This window comes from Cannabis sativa, chromosome 4 (genome assembly GCF_029168945.1).
Source record: "Cannabis sativa cultivar Pink pepper isolate KNU-18-1 chromosome 4, ASM2916894v1, whole genome shotgun sequence".
Taxonomy (NCBI): Eukaryota; Viridiplantae; Streptophyta; class Magnoliopsida; order Rosales; family Cannabaceae; genus Cannabis; species Cannabis sativa.
The window spans coordinates 43,285,896-43,302,477 of NC_083604.1; the positions used below are offsets into that span (position 1 = coordinate 43,285,896).

The 16,582-nt window shown below is 30.5% G+C and overlaps 1 protein-coding gene across 1 annotated transcript; it reads right to left on the bottom strand.

The window, feature by feature from the left end:
* Positions 1–11,303: 11,303 nt before the first annotated feature.
* LOC115712592 (ribonucleoside-diphosphate reductase large subunit) lies at positions 11,304–16,582 on the bottom strand. The gene is made up of 17 exons (XM_030640894.2): positions 15,925–16,582; positions 15,591–15,652; positions 15,409–15,496; positions 14,993–15,256; positions 14,644–14,884; positions 14,485–14,561; positions 14,215–14,385; positions 14,025–14,117; positions 13,771–13,920; positions 13,599–13,685; positions 13,277–13,441; positions 13,071–13,190; positions 12,646–12,848; positions 12,418–12,567; positions 12,174–12,321; positions 11,777–11,860; positions 11,304–11,682 (listed from the first exon to the last, which is right to left on the bottom strand). Exons 1-17 carry the CDS (start codon positions 16,150–16,152, stop codon positions 11,587–11,589), a joined length of 2,427 nt encoding a protein of 808 aa, XP_030496754.2. The 5' UTR covers positions 16,153–16,582; the 3' UTR covers positions 11,304–11,586.

Below are 16,582 nucleotides of genomic sequence, written 5' to 3' on the forward strand. Positions count from 1 at the left end.
AAAGTGGGAGCAATCTAATCGTCTTTGCATCATGTTCATTATGTCTAGAATTCCTATGGGAATGCGTGGATCGGTGGAGCCACCTGAGAAGGTGAAAGACTTTATCAAAGTTATGGATGAGCAGTTTGACACTTCAGATAAATCTTTGTTCATCAACCTCATCCAAGAGTTCTCGTCCACAAAACTCACCGGTGTTAAAGGAGTTCGAGAACACATTTCTAAAATGAGGGACATCACTGCTCATTTGAAGAAACTCGACGTTATCATTCCTGATACCTTCCTGGTTCATTACATCCTTCACAATCTTCCTCCACAGTATGGGCCTTTCAAAATTTCATACAACACACATAAAGAAAAATGGACTATCAATGAATTGATGACCATGTGTGTTCAAGAGGAAGCCAGGCTCCTACAGGAGCAAGGAGAAAGTGTTCACCTGACCACTCAACCTAAGAAACGCAAGCCATTCAAGAAGAACAAAGGGAAAAAGCCCATGGCTCCCAAGGCTGCCATAAAGAAAGATTCCATCAAATGTTTCTTTTGTAAACAAAAGGGACATGCGAAAAAGGAGTGCAGCCAGTTCAAGAAATGGATGGATGACAAAGGTAATCCAATTTCCTTAGTATGTTATGAATCTAATATGGCTAATGTTAATCTTAACACATGGTGGATTGATTCCGGTTCAACAATTCACATAACAAATTCCTTGTAGGATATTTAAAATCTAAGGAAGCCAGTGGCAAGTGAGCAAAGCATCTTATCTGGAAACAAGATGGGCTCACATGTGGAAGCTATTGGAACATGCAATTTAGTTTTAAGTAATGGTTTTATTTTAAAGTTAGAAAAGACCTTTTATGTACCAAGTTTCTCTAGAAACTTGATTTCAGTTTCAAGACTTATACCCTTTGGTTTTTCCTTTACATTTTCAGACAAATATTTCAATTTATATTATAAATCTGAATGTGTTGGAAATGGTATTTTGTCTGATGGTCTTTACTGCCTTAATTTACAAAATAATACCACTAATAATTTTATGCATGTTCGCGCTGGCACTAAAAGATGTGTTATGAAAGAGGATTCATATACATTGTGGCACCGGAGATTGGGACATATCTCCATTAATAGAATTAAAAGGTTGGTAAAAGATGGGGTACTCAATACCTTAGATTTTACTGACTTTGATACTTGTGTGGATTGCATTAAGGGAAAGCAAACCTCCAAGTCTGTCAAAACTGGTGTCCATAGGAGTTCTGAAATATTAGAAATCATACATACTGATATATGTAGTCCAGATATGGAGTCACATGGTCAGAAATACTTCATCTCATTCATAGATGATTACTCACGCTACATGTATATCTACTTACTTCATAATAAAAGTGAAGCATTAGATGTCTTTAAGATATTTAAAGCTGAAGTAGAGAAACAATGCAACAAGCAAATTAAGATAGTGAGATCAGATAGAGGAGGTGAGTATTATGGTAGATACACAGAAGATGGACAAGCACCTGGTGCATTTGCGAAGTTTCTTGAAGAAAATGGAATTGTTGCCCATTACACCTTTCCCGGTACACCCGAGCAAAATAGTTTTGCAGAAAGAAGAAACCGAACATTAATGGACATGGTGCGGAGTATGCTTAGTAGCAACTCTAACCTTCCTAAATCCTTGTGGACTGAAGCATTAAAGACATCCGTGTACATATTAAACCGAGTTACAACAAAGGCAGTCTCAAAAACTCCTTTTGAATTATGGAAAGGTTGGAAACCAAGTTTGAATCATGTACGCATTTGGGGATGTCCATCTGAAGTTAGAATATATAATTCACAAGAGAAGAAATTGGACCCAAGGACCATAAGCGGATTCTTTATAGGGTACGCTGAAAAGTCTAAAGGTTACAAGTTTTATTGTCCATCTCATAGCACAAGAATTGTGGAATCAAGGAATGCAAAATTTCTTGAGAATGCCTTGATCAGTGGGAGTGATCAATCAAAGGACTTAGGTCCTGAGAAAGATCCTTCAGAACCTTCCACTTCAAAAGCAAGATTGATAATGGTTAACACTCCTGTAGTTCAAACGAATGTTGAACAACCATTACCAATCACTGAAGATCCACATGTTGGTAATGATAATCCAGTAGATCAAGATGTTCAAGAGTTGCCTGCAACTGTTGAACAACCTGTTGAACCTGCTGAACCAGCTGCTGCTCCCCAAGAGCCTGTTGGTGAAGTCTTAAGAAGATCTACTAGACCTATCAAACCAAAGATTTACAAAGACTATGTTGTGTATTTATTAGAATCTGATATTGGAATTGAAAATGATCCAGAAACGTTTCTACAAGCTATGAACAGTAGAGAATCAAAATTGTGGTACAATGCTATGGATGATGAAATGAATTCTATGAGGTACAACAGAGTCTGGGAACTTGTAAAGTTGCCTAATGGGGCGAGAGCCATTGGCTGTAAATGGGTCTATAAAACTAAGAAAGACTCATTAGGCAACACTGAGAGGTACAAAGCGAGACTTGTTGCTAAAGGATTCACTCAAGAGGAAGGAATTGACTATACGAAGACTTTTTCTCCTGTATCAAAGAAATATTCCCTCAGAGTCATCTTGGCATTAGTTGCTCATTTTGATTTAGAGTTGGAGCAGATGGATGTAAGAACTGCTTTTCTGAATGGTGATCTAGAGGAGGAGGTATACATGAAACAACCAGAAGGATTCTCCTCTAGTGAAGGTCAGGATTTGGTATGCAAGCTTAAGAAGTCCGTATATGGATTAAAACAAGTGTCCCGTCAATGGTATTTAAAGTTTCATGATGTCATCTCTTCCTTTGGATTTGAAGAGAATGTCATGGATCAATGCATATACCTGAAGGAAAGTGGGAGTAAGATCTGTTTTCTTGTTTTATATGTGGACGATATTCTTCTTGCATCCAATGATAAAGGGTTGCTACGTGAAGTGAAACAATTTCTTTCAAAGAACTTTGAGATGAAAGACATGGGTGAAGCATCCTATGTCATAGGCATTAAGATTCATAGAGATAGATACCGAGGTATCTTAGGTTTATCTCAAGAAGCCTACACCAACAGAGTTTTAGAAAGATTTCATATGAAAGATTGTTCACCGAGCGTTGCTCCAATTGTGAAGGGTGATAAATTAAATTTAAGCCAGTGCCCAAAGAATGATTTTGAAAGAGAACAAATGAAGAACATTCCTTATGCTTCTGCTGTTGGAAGCCTAATTTATGCTCAGGTGTGCACAAGACCCGACATTGCTTATTCTGTCGGAATGTTAGGAAGATTTCAGAGTAACCCGGGGATAGACCACTGGAAAGCTGCAAAGAAAGTTATGAGGTATCTTCAGGGTACTAAGGATTACAAACTGATGTTCAAACGAACTGACAATCTAGAAGTAGTTGGCTACTCAGACTCAGATTTCACTGGTTGTACTGATTCACGTAAATCTACATCTGGTTACGTGTTTATGTTTGCTGGTGGAGCTGTGTCCTGGAGGAGTAACAAACAAACCTTGACTGCTACTTCTACTATGGAGGCTGAGTTCGTTTCTTGTTTTGAGGCTACATCACATGGTGTATGGCTAAAGAGTTTCATTTCAGGCCTTAGAGTGGTTGATTCCATTGCAAGGCCGCTAAAGATGTTCTGTGACAATTCAGCTGCTGTTTTCATGGCTAAGAACAACAAAAGTGGAAGTCGAAGCAAGCACATCGACATTAAGTACTTAGCTATTAGAGAACGTGTTAAGGAAAATAAAGTGGTCATTCAACACATTAGCACTGAATTGATGATTGCCGATCCTATGACAAAAGGCTTGCCACCTCATAAATTCAAGGATCATGTAGAGAACATGGGACTTGGTTCCCTTATGTAATTTGTACAAATAAAGTTATTATCAATGAAACTCTTATTTTGATTTTTCTCATATTTATGCGTATCTTATTTTACATTTGAGAAAAATTTCAGAGGACCTGAATAAACATAAGGTTTAGGGTTTATTCACTTAAGTACATTGCCACATAAAGTACATTGTTATATAGTAAATGTATTGTAATACATGGAAGATAATACTCGATTCATAATGAGGACATGTCTCTATGATTCGTATGTTTATTATATAATGAGGAACGTTGAGTTTGAATATTTTAGTTTAAATGCTGACCAAGTGGGAGAATATTAGAATATTTTATTTATGGAAATTATTTTCTAATTAAGGAAATGATTTTCTATTTAATAAAATAAATAAATAATTGATTTTCTGATAAATGAATATTTTATATTCATTGAATCTGGACAAAATCAATTATGTAATATTCTATATATGGTCAGATTTCTATATTCATTACCTGATTTGATTTCCTGAATTAATTGTCAAAATATTCTGACAATTAATGTGGCGCAGATACTGATGGAGTATCTCACCTATAAATATAGAGTCTCGGTCCCCGAGCTCCTCACTCATTCTGATTTCATTCAGCAAATTCCATCTAAAGAGAGTTGAGAGAGCGAGGAAGCCCGAACTCCAATACCGAAGCTATCGCAGGGATTGAAGCTCAAAGATCAATGGCTGGAGGTATATTGATCCTTTCATTGCATATATTATTGATATGATTACAGTTTATTTTCCGCATTTTATATCATTTGTATATGCTATATTACATACATTATATTATAGTCTAACATGCGCACCACCCTCTGAATACTGTACTTTGTTCGACGGCTCCTGTGAGCATTTTGTCCACAAAGTGCAAGCCTTTGCCCAACACGTGCCTTGCACAAGCAATGGTCCCCACTATACGGACAATTTTCCACACAAGAAAGAACCATCTTGGGAGCCTAATAGTCAAATATCTAATGTATTTTACCACAATAGTGGGCTTTTTTACAGAAATCCTAGATAGGTCATGGGTATGCTCATGTCGGTACTTTAGCCTATAAATACTCTTTTATTTCCACACAAAGGGGGGATAATCGAAGCTCTGTCAAAATCTCTCTAAGCTTTCTTCTTCTTTAAGAGAAACTAAGAGAATAAAGTTAGGGTTTCCTACTGTAAACAACATTGTAATACATTAAATAAGCCTTCTAAGGCCAATATACTGACTCGTGGGCTAGGAATTATTAACACCTGAATCACGTAAAAATCTTTATCTACTTTATTTATTGTTTCTTTTATTTCTTGAAGCTTTTTTAAATTTGTTTTTGGAAATTTCGATAAACAACAACAACTAATAATAATAATATAAATTATAGTTATAATAGTTACTCTATCTGTTTTCGAAAATTTTAAATAATTTGAAGTGTTTAAAATATAATTCAAATAATTAATTGCATGCATACTTATTTTATTTAACTATTTTGAATTTACTTTTATGTTGTACTTATTAAAGTATTATAATTATAATGTAGACGATCATATAATATATATATATATATATATATATTTCAAAAAAAAATATACATATAATCTATATATATATATCTATCTATATATATAAAGGAGAGATATAAGGCAGTGACGTGTCACTCTAAAATCACTCAAAACACTCTAAACTATTCTCTCCTTAATTCTCTCATTTTTTAATTTTTTATTCAATTTATAAATATTAATGAATTAATTAATTAATAAAAATATCTAATATTAAATTTTTACTCATTTTTAAAATAATATATAACCTTAAACCTATATATAATTTTATCACATTCACTCTATGTCACGTTCTTTTCGATCTTCTTCTTAATTTTCTTTTTCTATTTTTTTCTTTTCTTTTATTTTTAGTGTACAATCTTTCTCTAATCTTATATGTTTTTTAAATCTTTTTTGTTTGTTTGTTTAGAGTACCTCGACGAATAATAAACAGTAGCAATGACATCAATAGACAACATCAAGGCCTCGATTTTTTATTGGTATTTTTTTTCTTTCTATATTATAATATATTTTTCTGTAAATTACTAATTATTGTTAATATCATCTATTTCTTCTTAATCTTTCACTCATCAAAATATTTCACATACATACTCTTTTTTATGTCAACAATTTCACCATCATTAATTACTTTGAATTATTCATGATTTTAGCCTCGATTTTTTATTGGTATTTTTTTCTCTCTATATTTTATAATATATTTCTTGGTAGATTACTAATTGTTGTCAATATTCTCTCTATGTACTCTACTTTTTTTTTTAATTTTATATATATATATTCTAAATTTTCCCTCACTCATCAAAATATTTCTCGATGATCATGATTTATTTATTAGCATAAATTTTTTTGAAGTAGAAAAAATTAAATTTGTAGTATAAATACCTAAGTAAATTGTCACGTGCAATTTCTGATTGATTCAAATCATTAAATTTTTATATTTTTTTTTAAAAAAAATAGTTTAAATATACCAATAAAAAATGACATGTGGATTATGACTTAACATGCCAAAAAATTAAATTTAGTAATGATTTGTATTTTTTTAGGAGTCACGTTGAACAATGAGTTTTCAATTTATAACAAAAATATATCTCGAGAACAAGAAGTATCAGTTTTTATGTGATTGTTTAAATTATACTGTAATAGTTATGGCATTTTGTGGGACTTTTTCTGTTATAAACTTGGGAAAAAAATCTGGTTTATTTCTTTATTTTTCTATTATTATTTTTTTTTTTTGCGGGGTTGATAGAAGTGAGTATTTTTTTTAAGGATAGAAGTGAATGGTTAGATATACAGTTTTGAAAAAAAAAATTATAGTGTGACATATATAATTTTTGTATATAAGTGAATTACAGTACCATATATGATATTATCAATTGATATAGAGTATTGTATTAATTGTTGTGTTAAATGAAATTAGTTTCAGTAGCTTTTTAAAAATTTATAAGAAAACAAAATAATTTAATAATTTATTATATTATTTATGAATATAATATATAGTGATATACTTGAATTTATGTTTTTTTTAAACATAATAAAATCTAAAAAAATATTTTTACAACATATGTAATTTAAATTTCATTTTTTTTATCTTTATTTTTATTTTAATTAAATAATAAATATAATAACAATATGGTAATAAAAGTATATAGTACATATTTTAAAAAAAATATTTAAAAAAATTAGATAATAATAATAAATGTATAGAAAAATCATAATTAACAATAATATTATTTCTTTTTTTTAAAAAAAAAAATTATTTTAAGTATTACTTGTAACTACTTTTAAAAAGCATACATAAATATATTATCATTAATAATAAACTAATAATACGTATCTATAAACAAAATAATTAAAATAAATAAATAAATTCCTATTTTTCTTTAAAAAAAAAATATTGTACTTAAATATGGTAGATGATATATAGCTAATTTTAGGTGTGTACATTTGATACTTAAATGTTACATTGAATTCAAATCTATATATATATAAGATATATAAAGGGGTGACATGTCATTTTAAAATCTCTCTAAATAATACTATTAGCTAAAAATAACTTATCTATCTATCTATCTATTTCTATATGTATAATGCTAAACACTCATTTATTATCGGTAAGAGATTTTGATTGTCTTAAATAAGGCACATATACGGTTCAGATTCTAAATTATTGGATCGGATTTACTTAATTTTACATCTAACATCTCATATTTTTTAATAATGTTAAAATTTGATGCAATTTTATTAAATAAAATACATAATTTATTTCATATACATAAATTTAAAAAAAAAAAAATTAATATCCATTGCGAAGCGCGAATTGTTTACTAGTTTTTCATAATGCCAAAAAAAATAAAAAACCTTCAATAAAATTAAAAGTGATGCGCCGTCTAAATGCTCCTATATAATATATTCTTTTTTTTTTCTTTTGAAACGAAAATGCTCCTATATAATATATTCACCCTTCACAATTTCACTTCACGTGATAGTTTCCTAGTCCAACTATGTTGAGCCAAATATTGAATAATTATATTTGTTAATAAAGTTTACCTTCACTATTCCATCAAAAAAGTTTACCTTCACTGTAAAAACCTTCACTACATTTTAAGTCAAAAGTAGAATTTTCATAAATTAGAATTTAGTTAGTTGGACGAAATTAATTTTTAACTATATATTCTAATTAACAAATTGACTTTAATCTTATACTAACGATGTGATTAGCAAATTATCTACAAAAGCAATTAGATATTATAATTCATGCAGTAACAAATTTACCCAGCAAAAAAAAAAACCAGTAACAAATTGGTCAACAAAACAAATATTGCTTTACATGATAAAAAAAATAAGGGATCTTTTTAATAATATACTTAAAATATAAATTATTTACAAAAATACCTTAATAAATCTCAATTACAATAATACCTTGCCACGTCATAAAAAAAAATACCTTAATTCTAAAATAATATGCCTAAAACGAAATTAATTCCAAATTCCGTTTTTTTTTATTATTTTCTTGGGTTTTCAAAAGTAACATTTTGGTTACTTATGATGCTGATAAGAAACTAATCAGTTACTTTTAAATAATATAATTTGAGATACAATTTGGTTACATCTAAAAACTTATTTGTAAACATCTTAATAATCAATAGCTATTTTTAAGTTATATTGTGCTATCTTATTATTTAAAATACATTTGGGTAACTTTAAAATTTATTTTCGAAACTAATGAGTTTGTCATATAATATAATAAGCTACTATTTTTATTTATCAATTATTTTATATACCTTTTTAAAATAGTAAACATATATATGAAATAGTTTTGTTTAGTATACTTCATAGTAATATATAATTAAAACAATGTAATATACATTTAGTCACTCATATATTTTTTTTTATTATATAAGTATTTTTAATTTTAAAAATAAATTTGATTTGTTAACTAAATAGTATATAATTTGAGATACAGTTTTGGTTTCTTCTAAAATTTAGTTGTATATATCTTAATAATAAGTTAGTTATTTTTATGTAATGTTATAATATTTTATTATTTAAAATACATTTGAGTAACCTTCAAGTTTATTTTATTGTAGAAAGAGTAGAAACTAATTACAAATTAAATTTTCTTTAATATATAATATAATTTAATAGTAACCAATCAGTATATGATTGGTATCATGGCCACCTCAATAGTTTTTTTTTTTTTTTTGAAATAATAAAAAATTATATATTCTAATATCTTAAAATAATCACATTAAAGAGTAGATCACGATAACATTTTTTTTTTTTTTATTTAAGTGAGCAACGATATCGTCAGAAAAATAGTTTTAAAAATCTAGTTACTTTTTGATTAAGTAAATGAAAAAAGAAAGGGATTTTTTAAAAAAAATATACGTAAAATGTAATCTAATTGCAAAAATAATAACTTAACAAATCTCAATTACTTACCTTAATTTCAAACTAATATACCTCAAATGAAACTAATCCCAAAATTTTATTTTTTTTTTTTGTTTTCCTGCGTTTCAAAAGTAACATTTTGGTTACTTATGATGTTGATAAGAAACCAATAAGTTGATTTTCATAAAAAGTTATTATTTTTATATTATATAATTTGAGATACATTTTGGCTAGCTCTAAAACTTATATGTATACACCTTAATAATCAATTAATTATTTAGGTTATATTAATACATTTGAGTAACCTTCAAGTTTATTTTCGAAAATATAATAAGTTGTCATAGAGTAAACTACCATTTTAGTAAATTGTATTTTAAAAAAATATCATATATGTTTAAGCCACCCATATTTTTTAAATGTAAATTATATATGCATTTTGATTAATTAAATAAAGAATGAAGTTACAAATAACTTTTAAAATATTACAAACAAGACACATTTTTCTGGACCAATTGATTATTATTTCGATAAGATACCAATTGGTTACTTTTCATAAAATGATTTATTTTAAAATAAAAATATCTCATATAGATAACTTTTGATTTTTAGATTAGTTACTTTTAAAACTATATGTTATTATTAGTTTATATTATATTATTTAAGATATACTTTTAGGTTACTTTAGTGTAACATTTATGTTACCTTTAATCTTATTTAAGAAACTAACGTGTTACAATAAAGTAAAATAAATCACATAATTTGTTAGTAAAATATTTAGACATCTAAATTAATAACTAATTAGTTATTTTAAAGTTACATCATAGTATCCTAATATTATTTAAGATACATTTTGATAACCTTAATTTATTGTAGAAATTAATTAGTTATCATATAATAACTTTTGAATATGAATAACAAAGTATATTTTAGTAACCCATGAATTTAGTTTGCATATTAAATTTTGTTTATTTATAAAATTTGGGTACTTTTTGGTTAATTTAATAGAAAAAGAAATTTTCAAAAAAAAAATAGAAAAAGAAACTATTGTTTATTGTGGTTAATTTAATACGTAATATAGATATGTTTCCATCGTTACTATAGTAAAAAAAGTAACTATTTAATTAATTATGATACCTAAAATGTAAAGTAACTAGGAAGTTACCTTTCCACACACAACACAAAAATAATTCATTCATTTATTAATATGCACTTCTTTATCAGGAAAAAAAATAATAATCATTGTTTACGATGCTAATAAAAAGCGTTGTAATGTTAGATTTTTAGTGGCGACTGATGATATTTTAATTAGTAAACTAACGCAATACCTATAGGTTAATTGTTTAAAAAATTTATATTTTTATAATTATATATTGTTGAAATGTAACTAATGAGTATATAATTAATATGGTAAACAACTAAATAGTTACTTTGATTTAAAAAAGATGAAAAAACATAAGCTTCCCATATCTTGAAATAATCACATTGAAAAGTAAGTCACAATAATATTATTTTTTAAGGCCAAACAACTAGCAATGTGGTTGAAATTTTATTTTAAAGTTGAAAATAAGAGAAAATATATATTTTTTTTTATTATTTTAACTTTCTCTATACAATTATAAAACTTACGTTCAAATAAAAAAAAAAACAAAAAAAAAAGTAATTGTCTGTTTATCAATTAAAAAACGGCACAATAACGGTACAAAGAATATTGAATGAGATTGCTACAAAAATAATACATTGACATTACTCTACAAACTACAATCCATGTCAAATTTTGAGGCATGGTGGAATTAGCATATATCCCCGGCCCATTAGCAAAACCATTGGCCATGAATTTTCTTTTCTTTTAGCGTTGCCAAATTTAATGGGTTTAATGCCAACAAAATATATGGTTTTGCAGGTCTAGTCACTAATGTTCCTCTTTAGTTTAAAAAGCTAAATATATCAATTTTGTGCTTGAATTGAAAATAAAATATTGTAGGAGTAAAGACTTCCATGCAGATCCAATATATTACTAGTTAAATCCATTAACTTAACACGCACACAGTACATATGTAACAAATTTGTACAGAGGATTTAAGGCCAAACTTCACTAGGATGATTGATCGGTGCGAACATTCGAGACCCTTGATCTCAAAACCTTCAAAAAGATCTCCTCAAACATTTTTTAGGTAACACCAATCTTTGCTTTATAAGAACAAAAGCAGAATCTCCATCACAACAACTTATATAAAATATATATTAATCTATGTATACTTCTAACTTCCACAAGCCATGCACTCTTCACGATTTGTCAGAGAACAAACCATTTGTGCCAAATCAGTATCAGCAATATCCTCAACCTTTGGCTTTTCCTGGCATTGGAAAGAAACAAACTTATAAATAAAAAAGCGTGCAAATATTCAAACGTGAGGAAGAAGTTGAAAAGTGGCAATCACAAGCCCTTACTTTCATGCCAGTAGTATCAACAGTGAACTTGATAGCATCAGCTGCAGCCCGAGATCTTAGATAGTACATTCCTGTTTTCAGACCCTAAAAGGAGGAAAAGATAAATTTAGAAATTTTACACCAAAAACAAATTATCGATGCTAACCAGAACCACAAAACAAAGGATAACAGGTAAATACTCAAGTATTCACAGTGAAATTTGCTTCATATCAATCCAATTGATTTTGTGTAAATGTAATTTTATAAAAGTGGCTGACTCAATTATGAGAAGCACATAATGAAAATAGAACTGGTTCATTGCAAATTTAACTAGATCAAACGTTAAGCACATTACTGTTCTACATAACAAGTTTATCTTGTCCACTTTATCTCAAAGTAGCAGCAAATGTAAACATACCTTTGACCACGCATAGAAGTGCAACGAAGTAAGTTTCCCAAAATTGGGCTGATCCATGTGTATGTTTAGGCTTTGACTCTGATCTATGAAGCATCCACGATCAACAGCCATATCTACCAATGTTCTTTGCTTAATCTCCCAAACAGTTCTGATTAAAGAATATTTTCTTAGCACAATTCCAAAAAACAAAAAAAAGTAACTATACAGAAACAAAAACACTTGTGGGGAAATTGCAGTTTCATACTTGTAGATAACTTTAAGCTCATCGGGAATTTCTGGTATTGTCTGAACAGAACCATCCTCGTATATTATCTTGTTTTTAATAGCAGGTGACCACACACCCGTCTCAGTCAAGTCATGAAGCAAATGTTTGTTCACCACAACAAACTCACCACTGTAAGAGATAAAAAAATATTTAGACCATTGGAAAAACCTTAAAAGAAAATTGAATATGTGGGCCAGAAAAGCAAACCTCAAAACCCTGCGGCTATAAATATTGGAAGTATATGGCTCAAAGCACTCATTGTTTCCAAGAATTTGACTGGTTGAGGCTGTAGGCATTGGAGCTACAAGAAGCGAATTTCTAACTCCATTCTTAGATATCATTTCCCTAAGAGATTTCCAATCCCACCGATCTGAAGGTGTTACACCCCACATATCTGGCTGAAGAGTTCCCTGCACAAGAAAAATGACTCATTAAGAAACTGGAAATGCATCATTATCTGACTATGGTGTTGAGGTTCTAAATCTCTGAAGGAACAAATGAACTGACAAGACAATACTAGAATAGAAGACCCTTAGTTAGTAATCAAAGGGCACAAAGGTTTAGCCAGTGGTTTTAGATGTACATTAATGACAATAGGAAATGTAATTACATAACCAAGTACACTTATATACCTTGCTTACTGGACATCCATCATAGGATTCATAAGGGCCTTCTTTTGCAGCTAACTCAGAAGAAGTCTTCAGTGCATGATAATATATAGTCTCAAATATGTCTTTGTTTAATTGTTGAGCCTGCCACAATATGACAATGTCAACCTCAAATATCCAAGCTAAGACTCTAATAAAATACTACAGCATAGCACTAAAGTAAGAATTACCTCAGGTGAATCAAATGCCATGCCAAGCAAAATAAAGGTGTCTGCCAAACCCTGAACTCCAATTCCAATTGGCCTGTGTCGCAAATTTGACCTCTTTGCTGTCTCAACGGGATAGTAATTGACATCAATTATCTTGTTAAGATTTAAAGTGACTGTTGACGTGATCTGCCAAAACAAAAGGATAAACATTGAGACAATTTATACAATGAGACTTGAGAGAAACTAAGAATGTAAATGAAGAAAGCGCTCCAGCTATCTTATTTTATGCTACATTGTGTTATAAAATAAAACAAAACAAGTAGATTGAGTTTATAACACAAACCTCTGCTAACTTATTGAAGTCAAAATATCGATTCTTGGAACCTCTGCTACCAACAATCTTTGAAGGATGGGACTCTATTGGAACATCCTACAACAAATAATAAAAGTGTCACACCACAACAGACCAAACAACAAAAATCAGGTTTTATTAATAAATTCTAGAAGTGTCTTACCTTCTCTCGAACAAACCGTGGTAGAGCAATTGATGCCAAGTTGCACACGGCAGTTTCTGTTGGACTTGTGTACTCAATTATCTCTGTACACAAGTTTGAAGATTTTATGGTACCGAGGTTTTGTTGATTACTTTTCCTGTTGCAAGTATCCTATAGAGAAGCAGGACAACAGTTACAAGACAAAATAAGAAAATCATTCAGGCTACAGATCACGTATGAGGTATTGTCAGGAAGTAAGATTACAAGACAAGCACCTTAAAAAGCATATAGGGTGTTCCTGTTTCAATCTGAGATTTTAGAATTTCAAACCACAAATTCTGTGCCTGAACAACCTTCTTGGCTTTTCCCTGTAACACATTCATTTATTAAAAACTAGCTAAACAAAATAGCATTAATAAAAAATGTTTTAAGGGCAGCAACAATGCAAATGTCAAATCACTTTACCTCTTTTTCATATTGGGTATAGAGCTTTTCAAATTCTTCACCCCAGCAATCTGCCAAACCTGGTGCCTCATTAGGGCAGAACAGTGACCACTGCCCATTACTTTGTACTCGTTCCATAAACAAATCAGGCACCCAAAGAGCATAAAACAAATCACGAGCACGATGCTCCTCCTGCAAGAATAAATCAGTCATACATATTTAGTGGTCAAGCTCCTAAATAAATCTTCTTCAATTGCTATATTGCATGTATGGATGATTCATTATGCATACCTTTCCATGGTTTTTCCTAAGATCAAGAAATTCAAATACGTCAGCATGCCATGGCTCCAAGTACACAGCAAATGCACCTACAAGGAAAAATACACAACATCAGCATGAATTCACACTTCAAATGGAAAGCATATCACTTTCAAATCAAGAAATAACTACCTTTCCTCTTCCCTCCCCCTTGATCAACATAACGGGCAGTATCATTAAAAACTCGTATCATAGGAACAATGCCATTTGATGTTCCATTTGTCCCACGAATATAACTCCCTGTGGCACGAATGTTGTGAACTGAGACACCAATTCCTCCAGCTGATTTGCTGATAACAGCACACTCTTTCAAGGTATCATATATGCCTTCAATGCTATCATCTTTCATACACAAAAGGAAGCAGCTACTCAACTGCAACAACAATCACCAAGTGGCAATTGATATTAGTATGAGAACTCAATGCATCACACAATTTAAAACAATTAGTTCTTAAAATATCCAAATGTACACCAATCATACCTGAGGCCTTGGTGTTCCCGAATTGAAGAGGGTGGGAGAAGCATGGGTAAACCACCGCTGAGACATAAAGTGGTATGTCTTGATAGCAGATTCAACATCCTCTTTGTGAATTCCAACAGCAACTCTCATCAACATGTGTTGAGGTCTTTCAATGACCTTTCCTTGTACCTTCAAGAGGTATGACCTCTCGAGGGTTTTAAAGCCAAAATAATCATAGTCAAAATCACGATCATATATTATTTCACTATCCAACTGAGCTGCATTCTGAAAGAAAGGAAAAAAAAAATATCAGGATAACCACTATTGTCAGGTAAATGAATATCTTTAAAAAGAAGTACGCATATTCCAAAACTAGGAAGAACATACTAGCGAGCAATATATGTAGTAAAATAAAAAAGGGGAGAAAATAAACATACATTCATGATGATTTCATAGACATCATCTGCAATTAGAGGCGCCTTCTGACCAGATCTCTCACTAAAATGGTTGTACATGATTTTGATCCTGCAAAATCATACAATCAGAAAAGTTTACATATTTGATTAGATGCCAGAGCCAGTTTAGACAAACTAAAAAATGCACTATTAATGAGGCTTACGTCTCAGAAAATGACTTCTTGGTGTTTTTGTGCAAATTCGACACAACAATCCTTGCAGCCAACTGCATCAAATGAAACAGACTTCAACTCATTATAACAAAATTCTCAATCGCAAGTACAAATCAGACAAAACTACATCCATTTACTCTTCATTTCCAAAGAAAATTGAAAACCCAAAAACTATTCATGATCTAACAAATAATTCAGCAATAACAAGGTGACTGTCTGTACTAACTGACCAAACACAGGCGATAAATATTCAGAATATTTCAAAAATTTCGGTGCCGAAACAAAATGAACATATGAGTCAAGAGTTGGATAAAGAAAAACTGACCGAAGCGTAGTCAGGGTGATTGGCAGTTAAAGCAGCAGCAGTTTCCGCAGCGAGCTCATCAAGCTGGCTAGTGGTGACGCCCTTATAGACCCCAGCGCAGACTTTCTGAGCGACCAGAACTGGATCGCAGTGATCGATGCTTAGGCCATAACTGAGCTTTTTCAAACGAGCAGTGATCTTGTCGAAATGAACCGCCTCCTGACGCCCGTCTCTCTTAACAACATACATCTTGCCTCTCTCTTTCTCTCTCGCTCTCTCACTGAGGACTTTCGTCGAACAGTTTGTGTTTGTGCGTGTAGTCTAAATGAAACGAAACTTATACGGTTTATATAAAAGAATGGGGTAACAGATAAGATATTTGAAAGTTTTGGGGATTAGGGTTTGCCGAATTCAGTGTTTGATGTTTCCCTCTAAACCTTCGAATTTCCCGCCAATTTGTTTCACTTTTTTTTTCTTTTTTTGTGAGAGAGGGAATTAAAAAAAAAGGTGCGATGAAAGGGTTGTGGCGGGTAACTCGGATTTTGTTGACTTGTTATCTTGGTTTCTGTGGGACCCACTCTTCTTTATTCATTATTCAATATAATTTTTGTGTAATTATACTTAATTATATTCATTATAATTTGTTACTGTTATATATTTTTTTTCTTTTGAATGTCAA

What these genes read in the sequence shown, in the direction of transcription:
- LOC115712592 (XM_030640894.2), bottom strand. Translation starts at nt 16,152, where the DNA reads ATGTATGTTGTTAAGAGAGACGGGCGTCAGGAGGCGGTTCATTTCGAC. An exon ending in TATAGCCGCAGGGTTTTGAG is followed by an intron (nt 12,568 to 12,645) that starts GTTTGCTTTTCT and finishes TATCTCTTACAG; the next exon opens with TGGTGAGTTTGTTGTGGTGA. An exon ending in ACTTCTATGCGTGGTCAAAG is followed by an intron (nt 11,861 to 12,173) that starts GTATGTTTACAT and finishes TCCTCCTTTTAG; the next exon opens with GGTCTGAAAACAGGAATGTA.